The sequence below is a fragment of the Sus scrofa genome, chromosome 1 (genome assembly GCF_000003025.6).
Source record: "Sus scrofa isolate TJ Tabasco breed Duroc chromosome 1, Sscrofa11.1, whole genome shotgun sequence".
In the NCBI taxonomy this organism is placed as follows: Eukaryota; Metazoa; Chordata; class Mammalia; order Artiodactyla; family Suidae; genus Sus; species Sus scrofa.
This window is the reverse complement of record NC_010443.5, coordinates 183,811,081-183,832,386: the sequence shown is the minus strand read 5'-3', so window position 1 is coordinate 183,832,386 and position 21,306 is coordinate 183,811,081. Positions and strand designations below refer to the sequence as shown.

At 38.7% G+C, this 21,306-nt stretch overlaps 1 protein-coding gene across 2 annotated transcripts; it reads left to right on the top strand.

Annotated features, from left to right (window-relative positions):
• Positions 3,168-21,155, top strand: CNIH1 (cornichon homolog (Drosophila)). Of its 2 annotated transcripts, XR_002343947.1 has the most exons (6): positions 3,168-3,396; positions 8,517-8,585; positions 12,701-12,813; positions 14,142-14,285; positions 16,584-19,384; positions 19,689-21,155. XR_002343947.1 is itself a non-coding variant. In NM_001243525.1 (5 exons), the coding sequence occupies exons 1-5, from the start codon at positions 3,316-3,318 to the stop codon at positions 16,609-16,611; spliced, it is 435 nt and encodes a 144-aa protein (NP_001230454.1). In that variant the 5' UTR covers positions 3,281-3,315; the 3' UTR covers positions 16,612-17,585. The 2 variants fall into 2 exon arrangements, 1 of the variants encoding a protein (NP_001230454.1); NM_001243525.1 differs by lacking the exon at positions 19,689-21,155 and having other exon boundaries at positions 3,281-3,396; positions 16,584-17,585.

The window sequence follows — 21,306 nt, the reverse complement described above, 5'->3', positions numbered from 1 at the left end:
TCATGGCTCCTAGTTGGATTCGTTAACCACTGTGCCATGACGGGAACTCCTAAAATGCTACTCTTGAATGAAGTGGAGGTGGGGTCTAGGTAACAGCAGTAATGGGGGCTGGTGCAGACAAAATTTCTCTTGGCAGTTTTTCCCACTTTCTCAGGTAGCTTGTCCCTTCTAGAATTAAAGGTTAGTCCTTAGGAGTCAGTTTTACTTTGTGAGATATTATGCTGGACAGTGTTAGCAGGCAAGGGAAAGATACATTTCAATTATTGATCTGAAATAGACTGCCAGGTATTTTTCCAGCAAAGATAGTCTTACTCCAGAGAACTGAAATTCGGGATCTGCAATGATGGTGAGCCACGTGCAAGCCCCCCAAAAGGCAAGGGAAAAATAACAGTTTTTTTTTGGGGGGGGCACACAGAAGTTCCTCAGTCAGGGATTGAACCGGTGCCACAGCAGCTACCTGAGCCATAGCAATGATGATGCCAGATCCTTAACCTCTAGGCCACCGGGGAACTCCAGAAGAACAATTTTACAGAACAGAAAAGGAAGTTGGGAGAACTCTGGCAAACAAAGAGCCTGCGGCTTTTCATTGGCTGAGTTCTGGCCAGGAAAGGACTTTCTTCTTCCTGTTGGGCTTTGTTATCATCAGAGGGTGTGAGAGTTCCACATTCTAGACTCCTGACCCTATTTAATTGAGGTTTCTGTTCATTAGTTTTTCATACAAGTGAAGCTGGAGAATAACATGTTGCCAAAACGTGGGACTTAGAGGTACAGGATGATGAAACATCATTCTCCAAAGTGTAGATGGGATTCATTTATAAGAAGGTGACTGGATCTAATGGTTTGGCTGGGACAATTCCTTGCAAACTCTTGTTTCCCTGACACCAGGAAACTGCATCTGCCTTCATTAGTTTATGAGTTCTTCTGGACAAACATTGCCCAATGCTGTATTTGCCACACTCTGCGGCCTACAGTACTCAGTACATCTTCTTTGACATCTTCCTTTCTCTAGCCACTGCTTCCAGTCAATCAAGTCCTGCAGAGCTTAGCTCCTAAACATTATCAAATATATTCCAGCTTCCACAGCTTTAGTCAGAGCCACAGCAACTTTTACCTGGATTATTGCTATGGGCTCCTTGCTCCCAATTTCACACCTCATTAATCAGGGTCATTCTGTATCACTGGGCAGATTATGCACACTGCAAGGGCTGACTGGCCAAGGAGGTTAGTGGGGAGGAGGCAGTGAAGTATTATCTGCATTCTTGTGTCCTGGTGCAGAGCTCTGTTTATCTGGAGAGATACTTTTGTAATTTGTATAAAGTTGCCCATAATTTTGAAGGTATAGACCTGTGCTATCTAAGCCAGTAGCCACTAGCCACATGTAGCTCTATAAATTTTAATTGATTGAAAAAAAGAGTAGCCAAAAAAAAAAAAAAAAAAAAAAGGCAGAAAAAAAGCTGCACTTGCAATGCAGCAGCTAATACTACTGAGTTCAGTTCCTCAGTCATACTAACCACATTACAAGAGCTCAATAGCCACATGTGACTTTTGGCTACTATACTGAACAGTGCTGATAAAAAAATATTTCCACTATTGGAGTTCCCGTCGTGGCTCAGTGGTTAATGAATCTGACTAGGAACCATGAGGTTGCGGGTTCGATCCCTGGCCTTACTCAGTGGGTTAAAGATACTGTGTTGCCGTGAGCTGTGGTGTAGGTTGCAGACGTGGCTCGGATCCTGCGTTGTTGTGTCTCTGGCGTAGCCCGGGGGCTACAGCTCCGATTCGACCCCTAGCCTGGGAACCTCCATGTGCCACAGGAGCAGCCCAGGAAATAGCAGAAAGACTAAAAAAAAAAAAAAAAAAAAAAAAAAAAAAGGAAAATTTCCACTATTGCAGAAAGTTCTGTTGGACAGTCCTGGAAAGACTCTGCTTCTAAACCATTTTCTACACAATTTGCTGGTGTGAGAGATCTTTAATGCAAAGCCATTAAAGATCTTGCTTAAAAACCTTCACTGATTTCCGCTTCCATCAGCTACAATCATTTAGCAGGTGGTGAGTCAATTTTGTGGGTCACAAAGAACATTAAAAACAACACAGCAAAAAAGGATGGGGGGCAAGTACTCATGGATCCTTAGCATTGTTTTGTGAAAAAAAAAATTTTTTTTTTCATCTTTTTAGTGTCGCCCCCTAGGCATATGGAAGTTCCCAGGTTAGGGGTCGAATTGGAGCTGCAGCTGTCGGCCCACACCACAGTCACGGCAATGCAGGATCCAAGCGACATCAGCTCACGGTAACGATGGATCCTGCCAGGGATCCAGCCTGCATCCTCATGGATACTAGTCAGGTTCTTAACACACTGAGCCACAATGGGAACTCCTGTCTTGTGAAATTTTTGATTGTTAAATATCTATTTCTTTGTCTTGATATCCAGATGCCCATCTCTCTATAATTCAATGTGTAGGTCATGTTCTGCTGTGTTGCAATGAAAAAGTCTAATTGCGAATGGTGAGTAAAACAGATTGAAAAACATGGGCTTATGGGATATGAAGTCTGAGCTCCTTAACCAGGCATTTAAGCAAAGCCCTCTATGATCTAAACCTTTGATGACTCCTGGAGTCTAACACTCCACACTGCCTTGGCGGTTTCACCTAAGACCTGAACTTTTTTCTTCTTCATCTCTGTGCATATGCTCATATTAAACCTTCTTCTTGGACAGCTGATCCTACCTATCTTTGCCTGGACAACTTCTGCTCAGCTTGGGAAATTTCTACTTCATGGATCTTTCCCTGAACATTCCAGGGTGGGCTGGGTAGCCTTTTCAAACCTTTCATAACATGCTGCCGACTTCCGTTAACAGGGTTATAATTCTGTAATGACTTATTATTTATGTATTAATTTCTGGCACTATGCTAACTTCTTTCAGTGCAAGTATTATTTTACTCATCTTTGTATCTCAGAGAAGGACAGTACCTGGGAAATATTAGGCACTCTTGTGAAGAAATACTTGTTCAAAGAATAAACGAGCGAAGTAGTCCAAAGAAATCAACTCGCTATATTTTAATCTTTTAGGGTTGGGGTTAGGGTTAGGGTTAGGTGGACCCTGTCTAACACTGTGCAAGGCCGACTCCGGCCATCGGAGGGCGCCTTCCTCCGAAGCTGGTGCGCAAGCGCACTAGGAGGGCGGGCGCCGCGGCGGTGGCGGCGGCAGCGGCGGCGGCGGTGAGGGCTGTGGCCGCGGGAAGTGAATGGTTTTACCCAGAGGGCCCTGCGCCGCTTTTCTCCGCTGGCGCCGGCGCTGCTCCCTGCTCCTCCCCGGCCATGGCGTTCACGTTCGCGGCCTTCTGTTACATGCTGGCGCTGCTGCTTACTGCAGCGCTCATCTTCTTCGCCATTTGGCACGTGAGTAGCCAGTGCCGGGGGAAGGGGGCGGGGTGGCGGCGCAGGCTCTTCTCGCTCCGGGCCCGTGGTCGGGGCGGCCACGGCCCCCGGAGGTCCGCACGGCTGGGGATGGGGCCAGGCCGGGGCGGTACAGGCCGCGCGCGCAGGGGTCTGCGCGCCCTCCGTCCGCGGGCCGGGGGCTCCAGGTCCAGGAGGAGCCGAGGCCTCTGTTGTTTGGCTGGCTGCCTGCGCCCTCTGTGTCCCAGCGCAGGCCTCGCGCGCCGTTACTCCTTCCCCGCCGGGTGGGGCAGCCGCGGTCCCTACGGGCCCTGCGGGACAGTGCTTTGCTGGCCGGCTCGGCATCCCTGCTTTCCCACATCTCTCGGGAGAATGTCAAGAGCGCGGAGAGGCGTGCTACGTATTTAGAGGGGATGAAGCTTGCCGAATTATTGTTATTTAATGCCGGTTGCCTTTGTTTTCGGGAATTCACGGGAGTATGGCCCAAGTGAGATACTTACAACCCACTTTAGATAAATTTCGAACTCTCCTTGTCAGCACTTGGGTGCTCTTCCAGCAAAACATCCCCTCTCTCCGCCCCCAGATTCTTGTTTCCTGGTGAACTTGGATGGAGGTTGAATTGATCACTTTGTTCTCTGCATCACCGAACTTTCCCCCTAAATCATACTTTGACAGTTTCTCGAAAGACCTTTTTCCTAGCCACTTCTGTATTCGGAGTAACTTGATTTAGTAGAGGTAGTTTTAATTTGATTTTGAAAACGTTCAGAAACCGTAAGCTTCTCTAGGACTTTTGTTTTATTTATTTTTTAAACTCACGTTATGTTGCAGGACAGAAATGCAACCTTACTGGGAACAAGTAAATTCCCTGTGAAATAGTTCTACAATAAATGTTTAAGGGATCCTGTTTCTCTAACGCAAAGTTAGAAGTAACCTTTTGGAAATCATTCATTAAAAAATGTATCTTACGGGGGAAAAATATAATTGTAATGTATACATGTAAGGATAACCTGACCCCCTTGCTGTACAGTGGGAAAAAAAAAATGTATCTTACATTTGTTCTGCCCTCCATATTCTACTACTTTCTGGAATATTGGTCTTAATTTGAATGATTGAGCATGTTCACGCTCATGAACATTTTAAGTCAGGTTTCATCATGCCCATAACAAGGATTTGTTAATGGAACATAGGCAGAGTGATTTAAATGACAGCAGCATCTTGTGCAAAAAAAAACACTCAAATCCATTCCCTTTTGCTAAAGAGTATGATTACATTTATAATTATTTAAAACTGCACTGTTTGTGTGGTGGGGAATGCTTATGTGGGCTGTTAAGTAACTGCTCCCTCAAAATGCTTGTCAGTAGGAACTAATAACTTGAGCATTTTAGGCTCTTCTTTGGTGGAATAAAGACAATAAGATAATTGGGGATGCAAACTAGCTCTGCCTTAATAAGCCTCTGATGAAACTGAAATGTGTGGTTCCTTGCCGTCTGTAGATGAGGATGTAATACTTCTTACTTGATGGGTACTCTTTGTTTTTGGAGCTGATGGGGATTCTTAAGAGTCATGAATGGCTTACATTTTGAAGTAGGTTGTGTTTGGCTTAAGGAAAACCTGAACTGCATTTTTTAAAAAAGGGGTTATTTAGTTTCATCTTTGAAGTGAATGTGTGTCTGAGTGAAGTAGGTAATTTTAAGCCCTATTAGAGTTAAAATTTTCTTCAGGGATGAGTGGAGAGCTTTTATCCTTAGGGATTTCTCAGTTCAGAGGATTATGCATCCTTTGGGAACAAATGGAAAATTCTAAATAAAGATATAGCTTCAATTTTTCTATTAACTATGTAATCTTCAGTTTATTTTCTTAGGTAGTTTAAGTATCTGTCAGAAGACTCATTTGGAAATTTCAAGTATAATTTAAAAAAAAAAATCCCCTTTAAGGAGTTCCCACTGTGGTATATTGGGATTGGTGGTGTCTCTGCAGTGCCAGGATGCATGTTCAATCCCCAGCCCAGCACAGTGGGTTAAAGGATCTGGCGTTGCTGCATGTTCGGCATAGGTCGCAACTGTGGCTCCACATCTGATCCCTGGCTGGGGGAACTGCATATGACAAAGGGCAGCCAAAGAAGAAGAAAAAAAAAAGACCAACACAAAAAAATCCTCTTTAAGTTAATCATGGTATAGAGGATTTTTTTTTTTATGCTGATGGTTTAGGCCTAATTCGTGTGATTGATGCTTTTTGGAGAATATAGAATTGGGAGAATATATTTGTTGGAAAGCTTAAAAATGCAGAAATCATTCCCTAAAGTCCTTCATTGAATTTAAATGTATCTTGAATTATGTAGTTTGCTATCTTTAGGGATTTAATTATTTTTATTGTTTTTGCACTTTTGTGGAAAATTTTGTGAACATCTTTGTCCAGACATATAGTCACAAAAGATTTGAAAACCACTAGTTTTCAAAGAATTTTTGCAGAAGAGTTTTGAAAACTCTAGCTTATAGCACTCAAATAGAAACCCATTCAGCAACATGTAAATTAAAAGATCCTTTGAAATCACCCAAAGAAAATGTCCAGTCAAAAAAAAGTTAAAGCACAAGTTTTGTACTATGCTATTAAATTGGATCTTGCCAAATACAATAGGCAAGTAATTGCATTTGCAATCACGGCCGTTGTCTTAAAGGTTATTACTCAAATGCACTGGCAGTGCATCACAGCTGATGTCACGTAATTGACTAGTAATGTCCATAATTAATTAGAAATTAGTATCTTCTAATTGCACATTTATATATATATATATATATTTTCTTTTTCTTTTTTCTTTTTGTCTTTTCTAGGGCTGCTCTCGCGGCATATGGAGGTTCCCAGGCTAGGGGTCTAATCAGAGCTGTGGCCGCCGGCCTACGCCAGAACCACAACAGCTCGGGGTCTGAGCTGTGTCTGTGACCTACACCACAGCTCACGGCAGTGCTGGATCCTTAACCCACTGAGCAGGGCCAGGGATTGAACCTGCACCCTCATGGATCCTGGTTGAATTTGTTAGTTGATGAGCCACAAAGGGAACTCCATGTGTTAGGGATAATTAGCAAAGGAAAATGCTTTTTGGTGAGTTACAAACTTTTTTTTTTTAAGCATAGAGCTATTTTTTTCCCTTTTTTTCTTTATTCGCTCCTTTCATTCAGTAAATACTGATTGAACACTAGGTATATGCCAAGGCACTATTCTACACCGGGACATAGATAGCGGTAAACATGGCAATAATCTTTGCTTTCATGGAGGTTACATTTTAATGTTTAATTATTTTCCTTCTTTTTCTTTTTCATTAGAATTTCTAATTAGGTCAGGTTGATGAATTTTATACAATTCTAGAAATTAAAAAAAAACCTCATCTTTTTATGAAGCTAAGAATTTTAACAGGGAAGTAAAGCAACATATTAAAAGCTAGAAATATATGACTTCATTGATTATTGGTAATACTGAGTAGCAGTGTCTCATGTATAAAAACTTTAGTCCTAACCCACCAGATGAAGGGCAGATAAATTCTCTGACCCTTGAGTGGCAAATGATCACAACTAAAATAGCTTCCCCATAAACTTGGTGCCTTTGGCTTCTTATATTGACACTCAACACCACAAAGTGTTACCCCTATTTTATTTTTAGTGCATTTTGATTTTGAAGTTCTGTATTCAGTGATCCTAAATGTTAAAGCCACAGTTTTTCTTAGAGTGTGGAAAGAAACATTTTTTTTCTTTCTTTCTTTTTCATTTTTGGCCACACCTGTAGCATGCAGAAGTTCCTGGGCCAGGAATTGAACCTGAGCCACAGCTGTGATCTGAGCTGCAGCAGTGACAGTGCTGGGTCCTCAATCCACTGAGTCACAAGAGAACTCCAAAAAACATTCTTGATTCTTGCCAATTTTTTTAATGGTATTATTTTTAGTATTTATTTACTTATATACTGAAGTGTAGTTGATTTACTTGTGCCATGCATTTTAAGTGAATGAGATCTGTCTCCCTTTATTACATTTATAACTGTTTCAGTCATCACCCCATGAGAAGCTGGTCTTACCTGGGCGTACCTGTCTTCAGTCTTTAGTTTGGTGATCAAATGAAAGAACCTATATGTGGTAGGAATGTGCAGAGGACTCGAAAGTAGGTCAGATTGATTACTTTTGCAGTGGCCTTGAACAGGGCTGCTCTTGCCTATGTGATGCCTTAAGGGGAATTAGAATAGGTGACTTTTGAGGCAGAAGAATTAGAAAAGTCCTCCCTCTTGAATACATACAGCCCCTGGGTGCAGAGTCTATGTCAGGGTGCCAGGCAGCAGGAACACATGATGGCTTTGGGCTCCCACCGGGCCTTTTGTCCTGTGCAGAAACTGCACTACTGTGTAGTGGTCTTGGCCTTGAACTTTAATAATCTCTTAGTGTTCCCCTGTTCTGAGGCCATGTCTTGAATTTCTAGATGACGCAGGACTTTGAAATGTATGTGTTTGGGCACAAATGGAACAAATTGAAGCATTCGAGTTCCTTTCTAGAGTCCCACTGAATAGTGTGACAAAGGAGGGACATGCACAGATGATTAAAAACACTTTACCTTGAAGGCACATAGTCTAGTGGGGGAAACACTAACTTGAACATAAATCCCCTTCTCCAGTATGAGAAGTGCCAGCCTGGTAGCCATTATGAAGCCATGTATTATGTGAGATTAGGCAGGCATGCAGTTATTTCTGCCCAAGGAAGTGAGGGAAACCTACAGGGAGGAGTTGACATAGGAAGAGTGTTTTTTAGGATAAAGAGGAGTTTCCATAAATAGTTATGGGTGGGGGAAAGATCATCTCAAGCAGAGAAAATCACTTGAGCAGAGGCATTGAAAAAATTGAAAATTGAAGTATTTATCTTAGTGATATTAGATCATTTTAGTGATAACACTATAAAAGTGTTCTCAGTTCTGTAAATGTGATTCTAGTTATTTATTAATTACCACATTGCGTTTACTATAAATTGGTACATATAAAGTTGGTACACTTCTGCTTTTGTCCTATTAACATTATTCTATTACTGCTTGATGGGGCAGGTTTATTGTGGCTTTTTATTAAAGTGAGAGGTCCTAACTATTTTATTTTTATTTTAGATTATAGCATTTGATGAGCTGAAGACTGATTACAAGAATCCTATAGACCAGTGTAATACCCTGAATCCTGTAAGTTATAATATAGGATTTTCCCCTAGATTTTTAAACTGTTTTTGGTTTTTAACTTAACATAATTTGAAAATGGCCAATATTCTCAGTAGCATGATATGTTATACTTTCTGAAGTAGGCAGAATTAAAAAAAAAAAATTTTTTTTCCTATTCCGCTTGACTATTCTGACTATTATTAATCTGCTGGTGATCTTGTCAGCTGTCATACTAACATTCTTCCAATCTGCTTTTTACATTGTCGCCAAAGACAGTTGAAAAGGTCAAAAAGATTAAAAGAGTCAAAATTGCATTAAAGGTGTGTACTGCTTTTTAGTTTAATGTTTTAATGCTATCATTTCATGGGGAGGGCAAGGGCATTTGTATTTGTAAAATGTTCTGTTCGGTGTGCTTGTTCATATGCCTGTTGAGGTTTATGATTTCATGAAATTTCACATTTTATGCAAATGTTTGCTTGCTGGCCCAGTCAAGTAGGGAAAGCTGTTAAATGCTCATGCATTTCAAAAAATATTATAGCCATAGGCACTTTGATATTAAATTATTTGGCGCAGTGTTTGAAAGTTGGCTAACCTAAAATGATTTCATAGGTGAGATTATTCTTGTTGTGATTTACCTTCAGGTAATCTGTAGGTGGAGTCTTTAGTACCTTATTTACTTTTGTCTTTGGTTTTGTCTATGCTGGGATTTATTTACTCTTTCATTGATGTTTATTTAGTGCCTATTAGGTGGATAGCTCTGTTGTTAGGCTCTAGAATCTTGCAATAATGCTGACCTTTGGATTCAGGTTAGAATTTTGTGGATTAACAATTGGTATACAAATGTCTACATAGTTACTTCTAATGTATAATCTACTCAAGTTTCTAAAACAGCCCTAAGTTCTGAGTTCTGCTCCACTTAGTTATAATGTGGCCCCATGGTGCTTAGGAGTTTTCTATATGTTTTTGACTTCATTTTGTTTACTCATTTAGGAAGATTCTCCTTTAGCCTGTAGGTTTGATTTTGCCTAACTGGTCAGAAACTGAAAAATTGTTTGTAAGAAAGCAGTGGGTATGTCTTCAAGAAATAGAATATAATAATTCATCTTTAAAAATTACTTAGTGAAGATGAAAACATGTACAGACTTTAGTTGTATAAAGGTATAAAGCACTAGCATGCTAGAGGGATTTTATTTGGAAAGGTTCTTTAAAGTTAGTTTGCTGCTTTATCCTTGTTTCTTTGATAAATAGGCCTGATGGAATAGATTCTTAGCTTGTCTTTAAAGAACTGCTACAGTAAGACTTGATGTGGGTACAATTAAAAGTATTATCTTACTGTTATTCTCCTCTTGTGAAGCAGCATATGAGATGAATCTGCTTTCTCACTGGAAAGTAATAATGTTCATTATAAAACATCTTAACTTACTGTTTGAACTAATTGTTACCAAGAAATTAAGCTGAAATTTCTTCTTTTGATGCCTATCTTCCTATCTTCTTTGGCTTTTCATTACTTCACATAACCAAATGATGATGAGGATGATAATAGCTGAAATCAAATGAGGGCTTTCCTGGGTGCCAGGCTCTATGCTACCATCTTTACCTGGTTTTTTTCATTTGGGTTCTCACGACAGTCCTGAGGTGGGTATATTATACTCATGAATAGGAGAGTACACTGAGGCTTGGTGAGGTTAAATCACTTTGCCAAAGGTCACACAGCCAAGGTAGAGTCAGAATTTGAACCCAGACAGCCTAATTTTTAAGCTCAGATTTCTAATTTGCTGTAAATTTCAGAGGAACTAATTTCATCTGAACATACAACATGTGATCTTTGGCTTTTTTTTTTAATGGAAAGAAATTTTCATTTGTGCTTGGGAATCCTAATGCTGCAGTGGATGGAAGGAAGTTTCATGACCAGCACAAGATGTGTTTTGACTAGGGTGCCGATAATTGGCTTAATAGCAGTGCATCTGACAGTTTTCCCTATTGAAAATTTGTTTTGACAATTCTGCCAAAGTATGGGGGAAGACAAATACTATTATTTTTAACGATGTGAACCTTAACTAGAGAATATTATGATTTGCATGTTTAAGTACTATCATTTCAGCCATATTTGCATGAGGCAGCCATTCTGGATACTAGTTTTTGATTAAATGTTGGTTCCTAAATGGAATAATAGGAAGTTCCCTTGTGGCTCAGTGGGTTAAGGATCCGGTGTTGCCGCAGCTGTGGCACTGGTCGCAGCTGTGGTATAGGTTCGATCCCTGGCTCAGGAACTTCCATAGGAGGAGGTAGGCAGGGCCAAAACAGACAAACAGAACGAAATGGAATCATTTTGTGCCACTTATGGGGAAATTTCGTCGTTAAAGAATGATTGAAGAAGATTGGTCTTTATGAGAAAAGCATAGGAAAATTTTCTGGACTAAAGTTTTGAGGAGAAGGGAGGGAGTGTGGCATTTGTTTCATATTAGAACCGGTAGAATTGCAGATTATCTTGATGATCACTCTTATTAAAGAATATTAAGACCAGTAGGGATCATGCTTTTGAAATTATTTTCTCCCCCATACCTTAGTCAGGAAGCGAAGGATGAAAACGTGGATGGTGATTTGTTTTGTATTGTTAGATCAGTTGGCTTTAGAGAGCTAAAATAGGTTTATTATATTTTAAAGAGAAGTCTCATAATTTAAACTAGTATTATAAATAGCAGCTCTAGTGGAACTCCTACACAATGTATATTTTTCTTGTTTGACCTGGTTGTAGTCTTTGTGTTTCAAGGGTTTTCCTAAGGAAATCCCTTTCTTGTTTTCCTGCAGATGTTTAATTTTGATTTTAATTAAATGCTGGCTTAACAGTTTGTGTTATTTGCATGTTTATATATATATATGTGAATTTGTCTTGTTATTATATTGCTTAAATTTGTAGAAAATATCTGGTTAGTGGTGTAGATTAATTGGTTTTACTGGGATTTTATTTAAAATGGTATTAATGTAAAACTTTGCTTTACAGCTTTGAATGGGAAAAGTAATTTGGGAATATTAGAAAATGGGCTTGAATAGTAGTATAATTGTATTATTTATTTCTGCAGCTATAGTTTCCCCTCAGAATAGATCTGATGATGTTGAGGATTCATATAATTTTAATTTGTACAATGCAGGCACATTTGAGAAAGCGGCTTTGCAGTTGTGATTTATAAGGAGCTCTTTGGCTGAAACTTGAAAGGTTTTGGTATTTTTACTTAACAGAGTCAGGCTGAGGTCTTTAGGATGAGAAAGACAATTTAAAGGAAAGCATGAACTCTTGGGCATTTTATAAAAAAGCATTTTGCTTGAACTAATTTTTCTTCGCTTACTACTACCTGCTATCAAAAGATGTATCGTGTCTTTTGAGTTCTGAGCTTCTTCTGGTCTGCTGTGTCCATAGCACTTTATGAGAGAAAGGAGGCTGAGAGAAACAGGGAGGTCATGTAGAGTGGGGGGAGCTTGGGAACTGGGAGAATTCCAATTTCATGGTTCAGATCTCAGTCTTTTCCCTCCTACATTGCAGAAAGTGCCTTATTTGCATCTGTGCATATTAATGTTCTTTCCCCCCTGACTGTGCTGAGATTATTGGCTGTTGGCTTTCCATTGAAAAATTACTTTTGTGGTAATGTGATGTGGTTTGCTAAATATTGTATATGTAGCATCCCTGGTTTCTGTTAAAAACTCTAAAAATGTGTAAGCTTCTAAAGGGGAGCTTGTTTTTGTGAATTTTTAAATACCATGTTGCATGTGAACAGATACTTTGTTTTTGTATTTTTTATCATTCTTAAGTGATGGAAAGAAAAAGTATTCGAAATGATGAGCAAATGACTGAACAATCTGGGTGGTAACTTTGTACAATTTTAATCTGTTGCCATAAGAATTTGGGTTTTAAATTTTAAGTTATCTTATTCTTTCAGTGTAAGCTATATTCTCTGGTCAGTTTGCTTGTAGTCCTGCTTTTGGTCAAAAGTTAGATATGGAAATAAAACTCAATAGCATCTTTCACTTCTGATTCAAAAAAACAGTGATTTTTCATTATGGAAACTTAGTTGCCACCTGCTTTCCTAATTAGCAGTTGACTTAATGACAAGGCATTTCGATAACTGGCTTATTTTTTCTTCCAGCTTGTCCTTCCAGAGTACCTCATCCATGCTTTCTTCTGTGTCATGTTTCTTTGTGCTGCAGAGTGGCTTACCTTGGGTCTCAATATGCCCCTCTTGGCATATCATATTTGGAGGTAATCTTTAGATACACTTCTAATACTTTTCCTAGTTAAATTTTAATTATGCTGTGTTGATATGGTTATCTTACATGCTAGTCACCTAAAAGAAAACTGAAAACTAGTTGGTGTTTATTTTTAAAGCCACATGGATGAAGAAATAGTTGGTTTTTTGTGGGTTTGTCTTTTGGGGGGCTGCACCTGTGGCATGTGGAAGTTCTTAGGCTGTAGGGGTCAAATTGGAGTTGCAGCTGCTGGCCTACACCACAGCCACAGCCATGCCAGATCCTAGCTGTGAGCCATGTTTTCGACCTACACCACATAGCTCATGGCAACACTGGATCCTTAACCCACTGAGCAAGGCCAGGGATTGAACCTGAGGACTCTCGGATACTAGTCTGGTTTGTTAATGCTGAGCCACCATAGAAACTCGAAGAAATAGCTATTTTAATACCTCTTTTGGAGCTTATGAGGTTTAAAGATTATTTTAAAAAATGAAGTATATCCAATATAAAAAAATTAAATTAAAAATTTTTGAAAAGAAAAAAAGTGAGGTATAATTTACAGTAATGTATGCATGTCTGAAGTGTACAGCTCAGTGGATTTTTACATGCATTGACACGTGAAATCACCGCCCAGGAGTCCCTTATGTGCCATGCCAGTGTGTTAGCCCTGTACCCTCCAGGAAAACCAGTGATCTCTTGCAGCTTAGTTTTGTCCATCTTTGGACTTCATGTAAATCAAAATGTATAGTCCATGTCTAACTTTCTCCATGTTTACATTATGACTTTAAATTTGGTTATTTATAAAAGATTCATATCATAATTTCTAAAAGTTATATCTGATCTATATAGTTTTTTGTTTTGGATAGGCATGCCAAAGTCTCATTGCCCTTGATTTTAGGAAATACATGTGGAAGAAGTACTTAGGAGTGAAGTGGTTTCACAACTGTAACTGTGTCTGAAATGGTACAGAAAAAAAATGTACACATATTTAGAGAGGACAGAAAAGGATAAAACCATGTGGTAAATGTGGACATTTGGAATATCTTTATGTTAAAATAAAAAGTTGAAAGAAGAAATCTTACTTCCTTTCTACAGTTACTCTGTTTTCATAGATTTCTGAAAGTGTAGAGGAGACCAGATCTGACTTGTTTAACTGCACTGTTCTCTTTAGGGCTCCTATATTTTAAAGTGATAAAAGGAAAGAACTCCACCTAGAACTAAAAGTATGCTTCCCTATGTGGACCACCTCTCATTGTAACAGATAGTGAGAAGAAGAATGTTCTTTTCCATCCTGAAGCTTAGCTTCCTTTCTGAGTGGCTAATCAGCTGTGTTTATTACAGGTATATGAGTAGACCAGTGATGAGTGGACCAGGACTCTATGACCCTACAACCATCATGAATGCAGATATTCTAGCTTATTGTCAGAAAGAAGGATGGTGCAAATTAGCTTTTTATCTTCTAGCATTTTTTTACTACCTATATGGGTAAGTTAAAAAAAATATATGATTTCACTTTTCTGCTGCCTAAAACATTTGCAGCCTTTATAGTACGGACACCTTAAAACTCACTTGAAGAATAACTCATTGTCTTCAATGGTGGTAACTGGTAATGGTACCGTGCATGCCAGCAAATTCATACACATTGAATAAACTGGTACTTGTCAAGGCAGCCAACTGGTGTGCAGTCAGAGGCAGAAAGTTGGGTCAGGGATGCTGCTTCCATACTTTCAGAGTCAGTGAAGGATGATCCTTATTCCCTATGGCAGAGTCATGGCATTTAGAGGATATGGCTGTGTGAATTTGCAAAAAAGTTTTTGCTTGGCTTCAATGTCTCTCTTGAGATTATATTTAATTTTTTCTTTATCATTCTTCATAAACTGTATGCTCTGCCTTTTACTGGTTGCATGATCCAAATGGGATGAATGAAAGAAACAGTTCTGTTGTACAGGATGGTGTAGTTATTGATTTCTTTCCCTTTATACTGTGATGGACTTATGTCATTGTTGCTTTAGGTCAGTTTCTTGACCTTGGTACTGTTGATACGTTGGGTAGGATAAATCTTTGTTGTGAGCAGCTGTTCTGTGCACTGTAGGATGTTTAGCAGCATCCCTGGCCTCTACCCGCTAGGTGCCAGTAGCATCCCCCTGCTCCAGTCATAATAACCAGAAATGTCTCTATAGATGTTGCCAGATGCCCCCTATGGAGCCAAATCAGCCCCAGTTGAGAGCCACTGTTCTAGGTGTACTGTAGGTGGAGTAAAACGGCTGCTTATTAAAATGAGAAATAGACACTGGAAAATGTGAAGTTTAATTGTTGTTTAAACTATGTATACTTTTCTCATTTTTTTTTATATATATATTCAGCTAGGGAGGACTTTTCCACCTGATTGTCAAAATATGAAGAAAATTAATTGTACTAGATGAAATTATTGTAGTAATTAAGTTTCTGTTCCCTTTCCTTTTCCCCATTACTTGAAAACGTGATCAGTATTAACTGGTAGGCTTATATTCCTATTTCTTGTTTACATCATAGAAATTTCCATTATGGAAAGGATGAAGTCCTAGGCTGAAATTTATGAAAAATGTATTTTTATGCTTTTAGAGGTTATGATTGTGAAAAATGAATGTCCTTTATGTGTATCTGCACACATTCATACATGAAACAAAGATAGGGAAAAAGTTCTCAAAAGTGAAATTCCATGTTGTCCTTTTAACTTCTGTTAATTTTATTATTTAAGTTTCTATAGTAATTGGAACAGTGCTGGCATATAGGATGCACTTAAAGCATATGTGTTGAAAGAAAACGAATGATTGAATAAATGATAAAATTGGAGATGTGGAATTGTGGGAAAATGTTCACCAGGAGATGGTGGCACTACATCATTCATTTCTGGGTTTTTTTTTTTTTTTTTTTTTTTTTTTTTGTCTTTTTTTTTAGGGCTGCACCTGTGGCACATGGAGGTTCCCAGGCTAGGGGTTGAATCTGAGCTGCCTCTGTGACCTACACCACAGCTCATGGCAGCACCCGATCCTTAATCTGCTGAGCAAGGCCAGGGATCGAAGCCGTATCCTTATGGATACTAGTTGGATTCGTTACCACTGAGCCACAATGGGAACTCCCTCATTTCTGTTTTAAATTGTCTATCACGTTTGCTCACCTCATTGCTTTATATTTCCATTTGGACAGTCATGCTTTTGAACCATGGCTGTCCTACATTGCTCTTCATGTAGGCTTGCCCAGCAGTCCTTAAGCCTAAATCACATGGTTATTGCTTTTTATTTTGGTTATTGGTCCCCTTAGCTTTTTTAACCTTGCTGCTGTTGCCTAGAGCTTTTTTCTAGTGGGAAAGTTCCTTTCATTGGTCATTCCTGTCTGTAAGATGGGATGATGATGGTACCTACCCTACCTCTTAGGATCCCAGAAGGTCTGGCATGAAGTAAGCCCTTGGAGATGCTCACTCCTATTCTTAGACACAGCTCTGGAGCAGTGTGCTGTTTTGGATTGCTTCTTTAAGCTCTGATCCCCCATTAAGCTTTCAGCTGTGCCGTTCTACTTGCTAAAATTGGAAAGGAAATAGGGGACAGCTACAGCACATGCACTGAGCCAGCCTACCTTAGGCAAAAGTCCATAAATGCAGATTAAAATCGCATTGTGAACTTGTCATTGATTTTTCCATTTTCTGTGATGGTGTGATACCGTGAACTAGTTTGCTGTATAAAGCAGACTCAACTTTTTTATAATTAGGAATGTTTGAATTAATAATAGCGTTTTTCTTCTTTTCAGCATGATCTATGTTTTGGTGAGCTCTTAGAACAACACTCAGAAGAATTGGTCCAGTTAAGTGCATGCAAAAAGCCACCAAATGAAGGGATTCTATCCAGCAAGATCCTGTTTCCAAGAGTAGCCTATGGAATCTGATCAGTTACTTTAAAAAATGACTCCTTATTTTTTAAATGTTTCCACATTTTTTGCTTGTGGAAAGACTGTTTTCATATGTTATACTCGGATAAAGAATTTAAATGGAATTACATATAAATTAATATAAAATGATACCTCTGGTGTGGACAGGTTTGAACTTGCACTCCTTAAGGAACAGCCATAATCCCTTGAATGATTGCATTAATTATTGACTGTCTTTAGTCCATTGGAAGCTTTTGTTTTTAGGAACTTATAGGGCTCATTTTGGTTTTACTGAAATGCCATTTAATTATAAATTAGCTGTAGATATCAGGTGCTTCTGATGAACTGAAAATATATATCTGACCTGTGGGAAACTTCGGGTTTCCGCATCTATCATGTAGGTGATTATATATGGATAAATTAAAAAAAAAATGAGTGGGGTTTTTTCCCCCTTAGACTTGAAATATTATTCCTATATTGCATGAATGAGAGATTTCCATATTTCCACCAGAGTAATATACTTGCTTTAATTCTTAAGCATAATTGAACAAGATACAAAAATATATGCTGACTTACTTGTGAAGAATGCATTTAAAGCTTTTTAAATGTGTTTTAATTTGTGAGACATTACTTATTAAGAAGTTGGTAATAACTACACATAATTGTTCTAATCTGGTGGTAAAGGTATTCTTAAGAATTTGCAAGTACTTTAGATTTTCAAAACTGAATGAGAGAGAACATTGTATAACCGTCCTGCTGTTCCTTTAGTGCAATACAATAAAACTCTGAAATTAAGACTTATTTTCAGTGCATTGTTTTAAAGATTACAAATAGCTATTTCTTAAACTTGCTTATTCCAAATAAAGACATCACTGTCAGTTTTTTAAAAAGATAATAGAGTGTTACATTGTGGGTTTATTTTTGTTTTTAAATACCATGCTTGGATCTGAGAAGGGTGATTTTTTTTTTTTTTTAAATGGTTAAGTACATCCCACCCTCTTGTCACTTGGCAAAATTCATAAACACTAATGACACAGCATCTTCATTTTTCTTACCACTTTAAAAAATTATTGTGAAACTTAAAATGTTTAAAATATTTTTTTTCCTTTTTGAAACAGCAGGTTTTAAGGTTAAATGACTTAAAATTTGTTGCTTTTTTTTTTTTTTGCTGCTGCTAAGGCAGGTACATGATGGCTTGCATGTTTTCGTAAGCATTCTTGTGCTTTATTTAGAATGAGGAAGTTGAGGCAATTGACAACAGTGTAAGTAGTTCAAAGTTTCTTAAAAGATCAAAGAAAGAAAACTACTGTATATACAAATTTCACATAATGATCAAGGGAGTTTATGGATGTGTTTATGGAAGTCTTACACCAAGTACCCCTTGAATTAGATGTTTTATTCTCTACTAGTGAAAAAATGCTTTCCACCTTTGGGGGAGTGGCTGTTACTGATAGGGTAATGGAGGTGAACATGTTGAAGGAGGAGGTAGAACCAGAGGAGTGAGGGTAGGTAGTCAAACGTTTCATGAGAGAAGCTTGAAAGCCCCTGTATTTTGTGGTCTGGAGGAGACCTGGAAGGATCTGACTGTTCATCAGTTCATGCAGCATATTGTTTATTGAGCCCTTGCTAGCACTGAGGACTCACAGTCTGAGTATAAGCAAACATTTAGTTTCTTTTCCACCCACTTGTACTAGTGTTGCACCCCTCTTCTTGTTCACAAGTACTTTGATCATGAGAGACCTGGCTAAGCCTTCTAGGCTTCAGATAGGTTTTGTGGGGCAGCTGTTTCTTCATTCCTGTCAAAGTATTTTCATGAGCTCCTGCTGTCTTCTGAGTTTTAACAAACATCCCTTTATTCTCCAGGATTAATAATGCCAGGTGTACTGGTTGGAATTTGTGGAAGCACCTTTCTCATGCTTCAGAAATTAGATATGTAGTTGTTAGCTGATTCCTCAGAGGTGACTGACAGTGAGATTCACCCACCTCAGTGGTAGGTTGTTAGTTCCTAGGCATGTAAGTGATTAGAAGATTGGGTACCCGGATGCTGTCCTAATACCTACTTATCTTTACCTTTGCCAGTGTTTTATGAAATTAAGTCACTTAGAAGAGAAAGCAGAAACATAATATTTGTATTTGACAGTAAGCAGCTGGCTCTTTTCCTTGCTCTGAATTTGATTTGTTCCTCCTGTTAATATGGTTTAGGTGGTCCTAGCCCTGTTTCTCTTAGTCCTGTATGCCCAGCTGAAACATAGCCTGGGTCTGTAATCCTTTCCAATTTAGCCAGACTGCACCCTGGGCAGCCACAGTTGTTTATTTAGGAATTGTTTTTTCCCTTGTTAAAATTACTTTTGCTATACTGTGTTTTGATTGATCTTTAAGAGCTTTCCAACACTCTGAAACCATTAGTGTAGCATGATGTGGTTTATACCTGTATCAGCAACTCCTTGTTGCTGTTGGTACTACAGATTCTCCTACATTAAAGTCTTGATAACAAGTGTAGTCTATTTAGTATCTCTTCTATTAAGTAATAATAGTGTATCATGGCAGTATATCCCAGTAGTGCTAAGGAGGTATAGGGGTAGAAACTTTCCTGAATGCCCAAATCTGGATTTTATTAATAACGTCTGATGATTTTCGCAATATTTAACTGATACTTCCCACTCCCTATCCCAGAGTAAAGGAGAGTTAGGTCACAGGCTGCACATAAACTGCCAATTTGTTTGAAGTTTGAATTACTTTTCATAGGAAGGAGGTAGTTATAGGAAATGACCAGACAATCTACTTTTGACATGTATCAGGTTTTACTACTAAAGCATTTGAGAAGCCACGTGGATTATGCCATGAATGGCCAGAACCTACCAGTCAAGTTCAGATAGCCAGATAATGGTCTTACACAGAGCAACAGAATGCATGGCAGTATGTGTCTTTTTAAAAGCCTGTTCAGTATGTTTCAGCTGAGGACCACTCATTTATTGTGACACTTAAAATGTTTAAAATTTTTTTTGTTGTTGTCTTTTAGCCTTTTTCTAGGGCCGCTCCCGCAGCATATGGAGCTTCCCAGGCTAGGGGTCCAATCAAAGCTGTAGACGCCGGCCTATGTCAGAGCCACAGCGCCGCATCTGAGACCTACACCACAGCTCACGGCAACACCGGATCCCTAACCCCCTGAGCAAGGCCAGGGATCGAACCTGCAACCTCATGGTTCCTAGTCGGGTTCATTAACCACTGCGCCACGAGGGGAACTCCAATGTTTAAAATATTTTTTAAACATGGAGCTTTGCTTTGCTCTGCAGATCAACAGTGTGTATTTTGAAAATTTGTCACATAATTGCATAGGAAAGAAATAGAGATGTAGATACATTTTGAAACTAGCAAATCACTTTCCTTGGTATAACACTTCTCTTTTCCCCCATATTATATATTTATGAACAGTATTCATGGATTATTATTGCCACAGTACTAAGAATGGCTTCTGTGGATTTCTTATACCTTGCAGGGGAGTGGGCTTTCATCTTAGGCGTGGTTACATTCTAGCAGTGTGATATGTCAAGCCCATGAAAATAACCTGTATTCAAAAGTATACATCCAATTTACTTATATCATGTAACACTCCAAATGTGCATCTTTCAGTTGTACAGTATAATTGTAAGAAGATTTGACAGCTAAAATATTTTAAAACAGCTCTTTCAAAGGGGAAAGATAAAAATATCAGTACCTTGTCCAACATTGTTCCTGAAAGTATCCATATTCATCCTTTGAGGAAGCTATCAACAATGTTAATCTCAAATAATTTAAGCTCTTTTGCTGAAATCAGGCATTGATCTCTGGTCAGACCAGCAGCTGATGAGTCTGGCACTAGTGTTACAGCTTAGCAGATGGTTCTGAACTAATATTCCGGGGTGGTGCCAAGGGAGAAAATGGAGTTCTGTTTCTGGATATGTCCAGTAGCTTTCTTAGAACAGTTTTACTTTGATTAAAATTAAGTTTTAAAGTTAAATGTCTACAAGGAGTAAACAACTCTGCTGCTTGTTCTGCTTGATTTTGGCAAATAGTATTAACCACGTATGGTGTTGTGTGGGATTTGAGTGAAGGTTTTACCTTACTTCAGTCTTACTAATGAACATGGTGGGAGATGAAGAGAACACCTAGACATGGAAAAGACTAAGTTAATTTTTAGAGTACAATGCTTTTCCTAAGTATAATAAACATTTGGTTACTATGTTTGTGTATTCTGGGGAGGAAAAATTTGAATAATGATGACTAGGTAGACCTTAAAACTACTAAGGGAGACACAGAATATAGTTAGCTGTCTATGCTCATGTTTTGTTAATCTAAGTTAACCTTAATGGTGCTGTACCACCGTCCAAAGACAATGCCCTTATGTTGTCCTCCCTTCTTAGAGACTGCTTGCTTTATTTTGCTTTTGTATATTTAATAAAAACTGTCTCAAATGTTTCCTTGTGTAATTTATGGATAATGGATGAGTCTGTGTGTTGATTCTCTTTCAGCAATATGTGTGACCTTATGTGTGACCAGGACTCTAGCTGGTCGCTGCCTCCCCCTCCTCTGTTGTTTTGAGGGCTGTCCTGCAGGTTAACCAGAGAAA

Bases quoted from the DNA above. Each gene is read 5' to 3' on its own strand.
- CNIH1 (NM_001243525.1), top strand. From the start codon at position 3,316: ATGGCGTTCACGTTCGCGGCCTTCTGTTACATGCTGGCGCTGCTGCTT. The intron at 8,586-12,700 runs GTAAGTTATAAT...TTTTTCTTCCAG, and splicing joins AGTGTAATACCCTGAATCCT to CTTGTCCTTCCAGAGTACCT. The intron at 14,286-16,583 runs GTAAGTTAAAAA...TCTTCTTTTCAG, and splicing joins TTTTTTTACTACCTATATGG to CATGATCTATGTTTTGGTGA.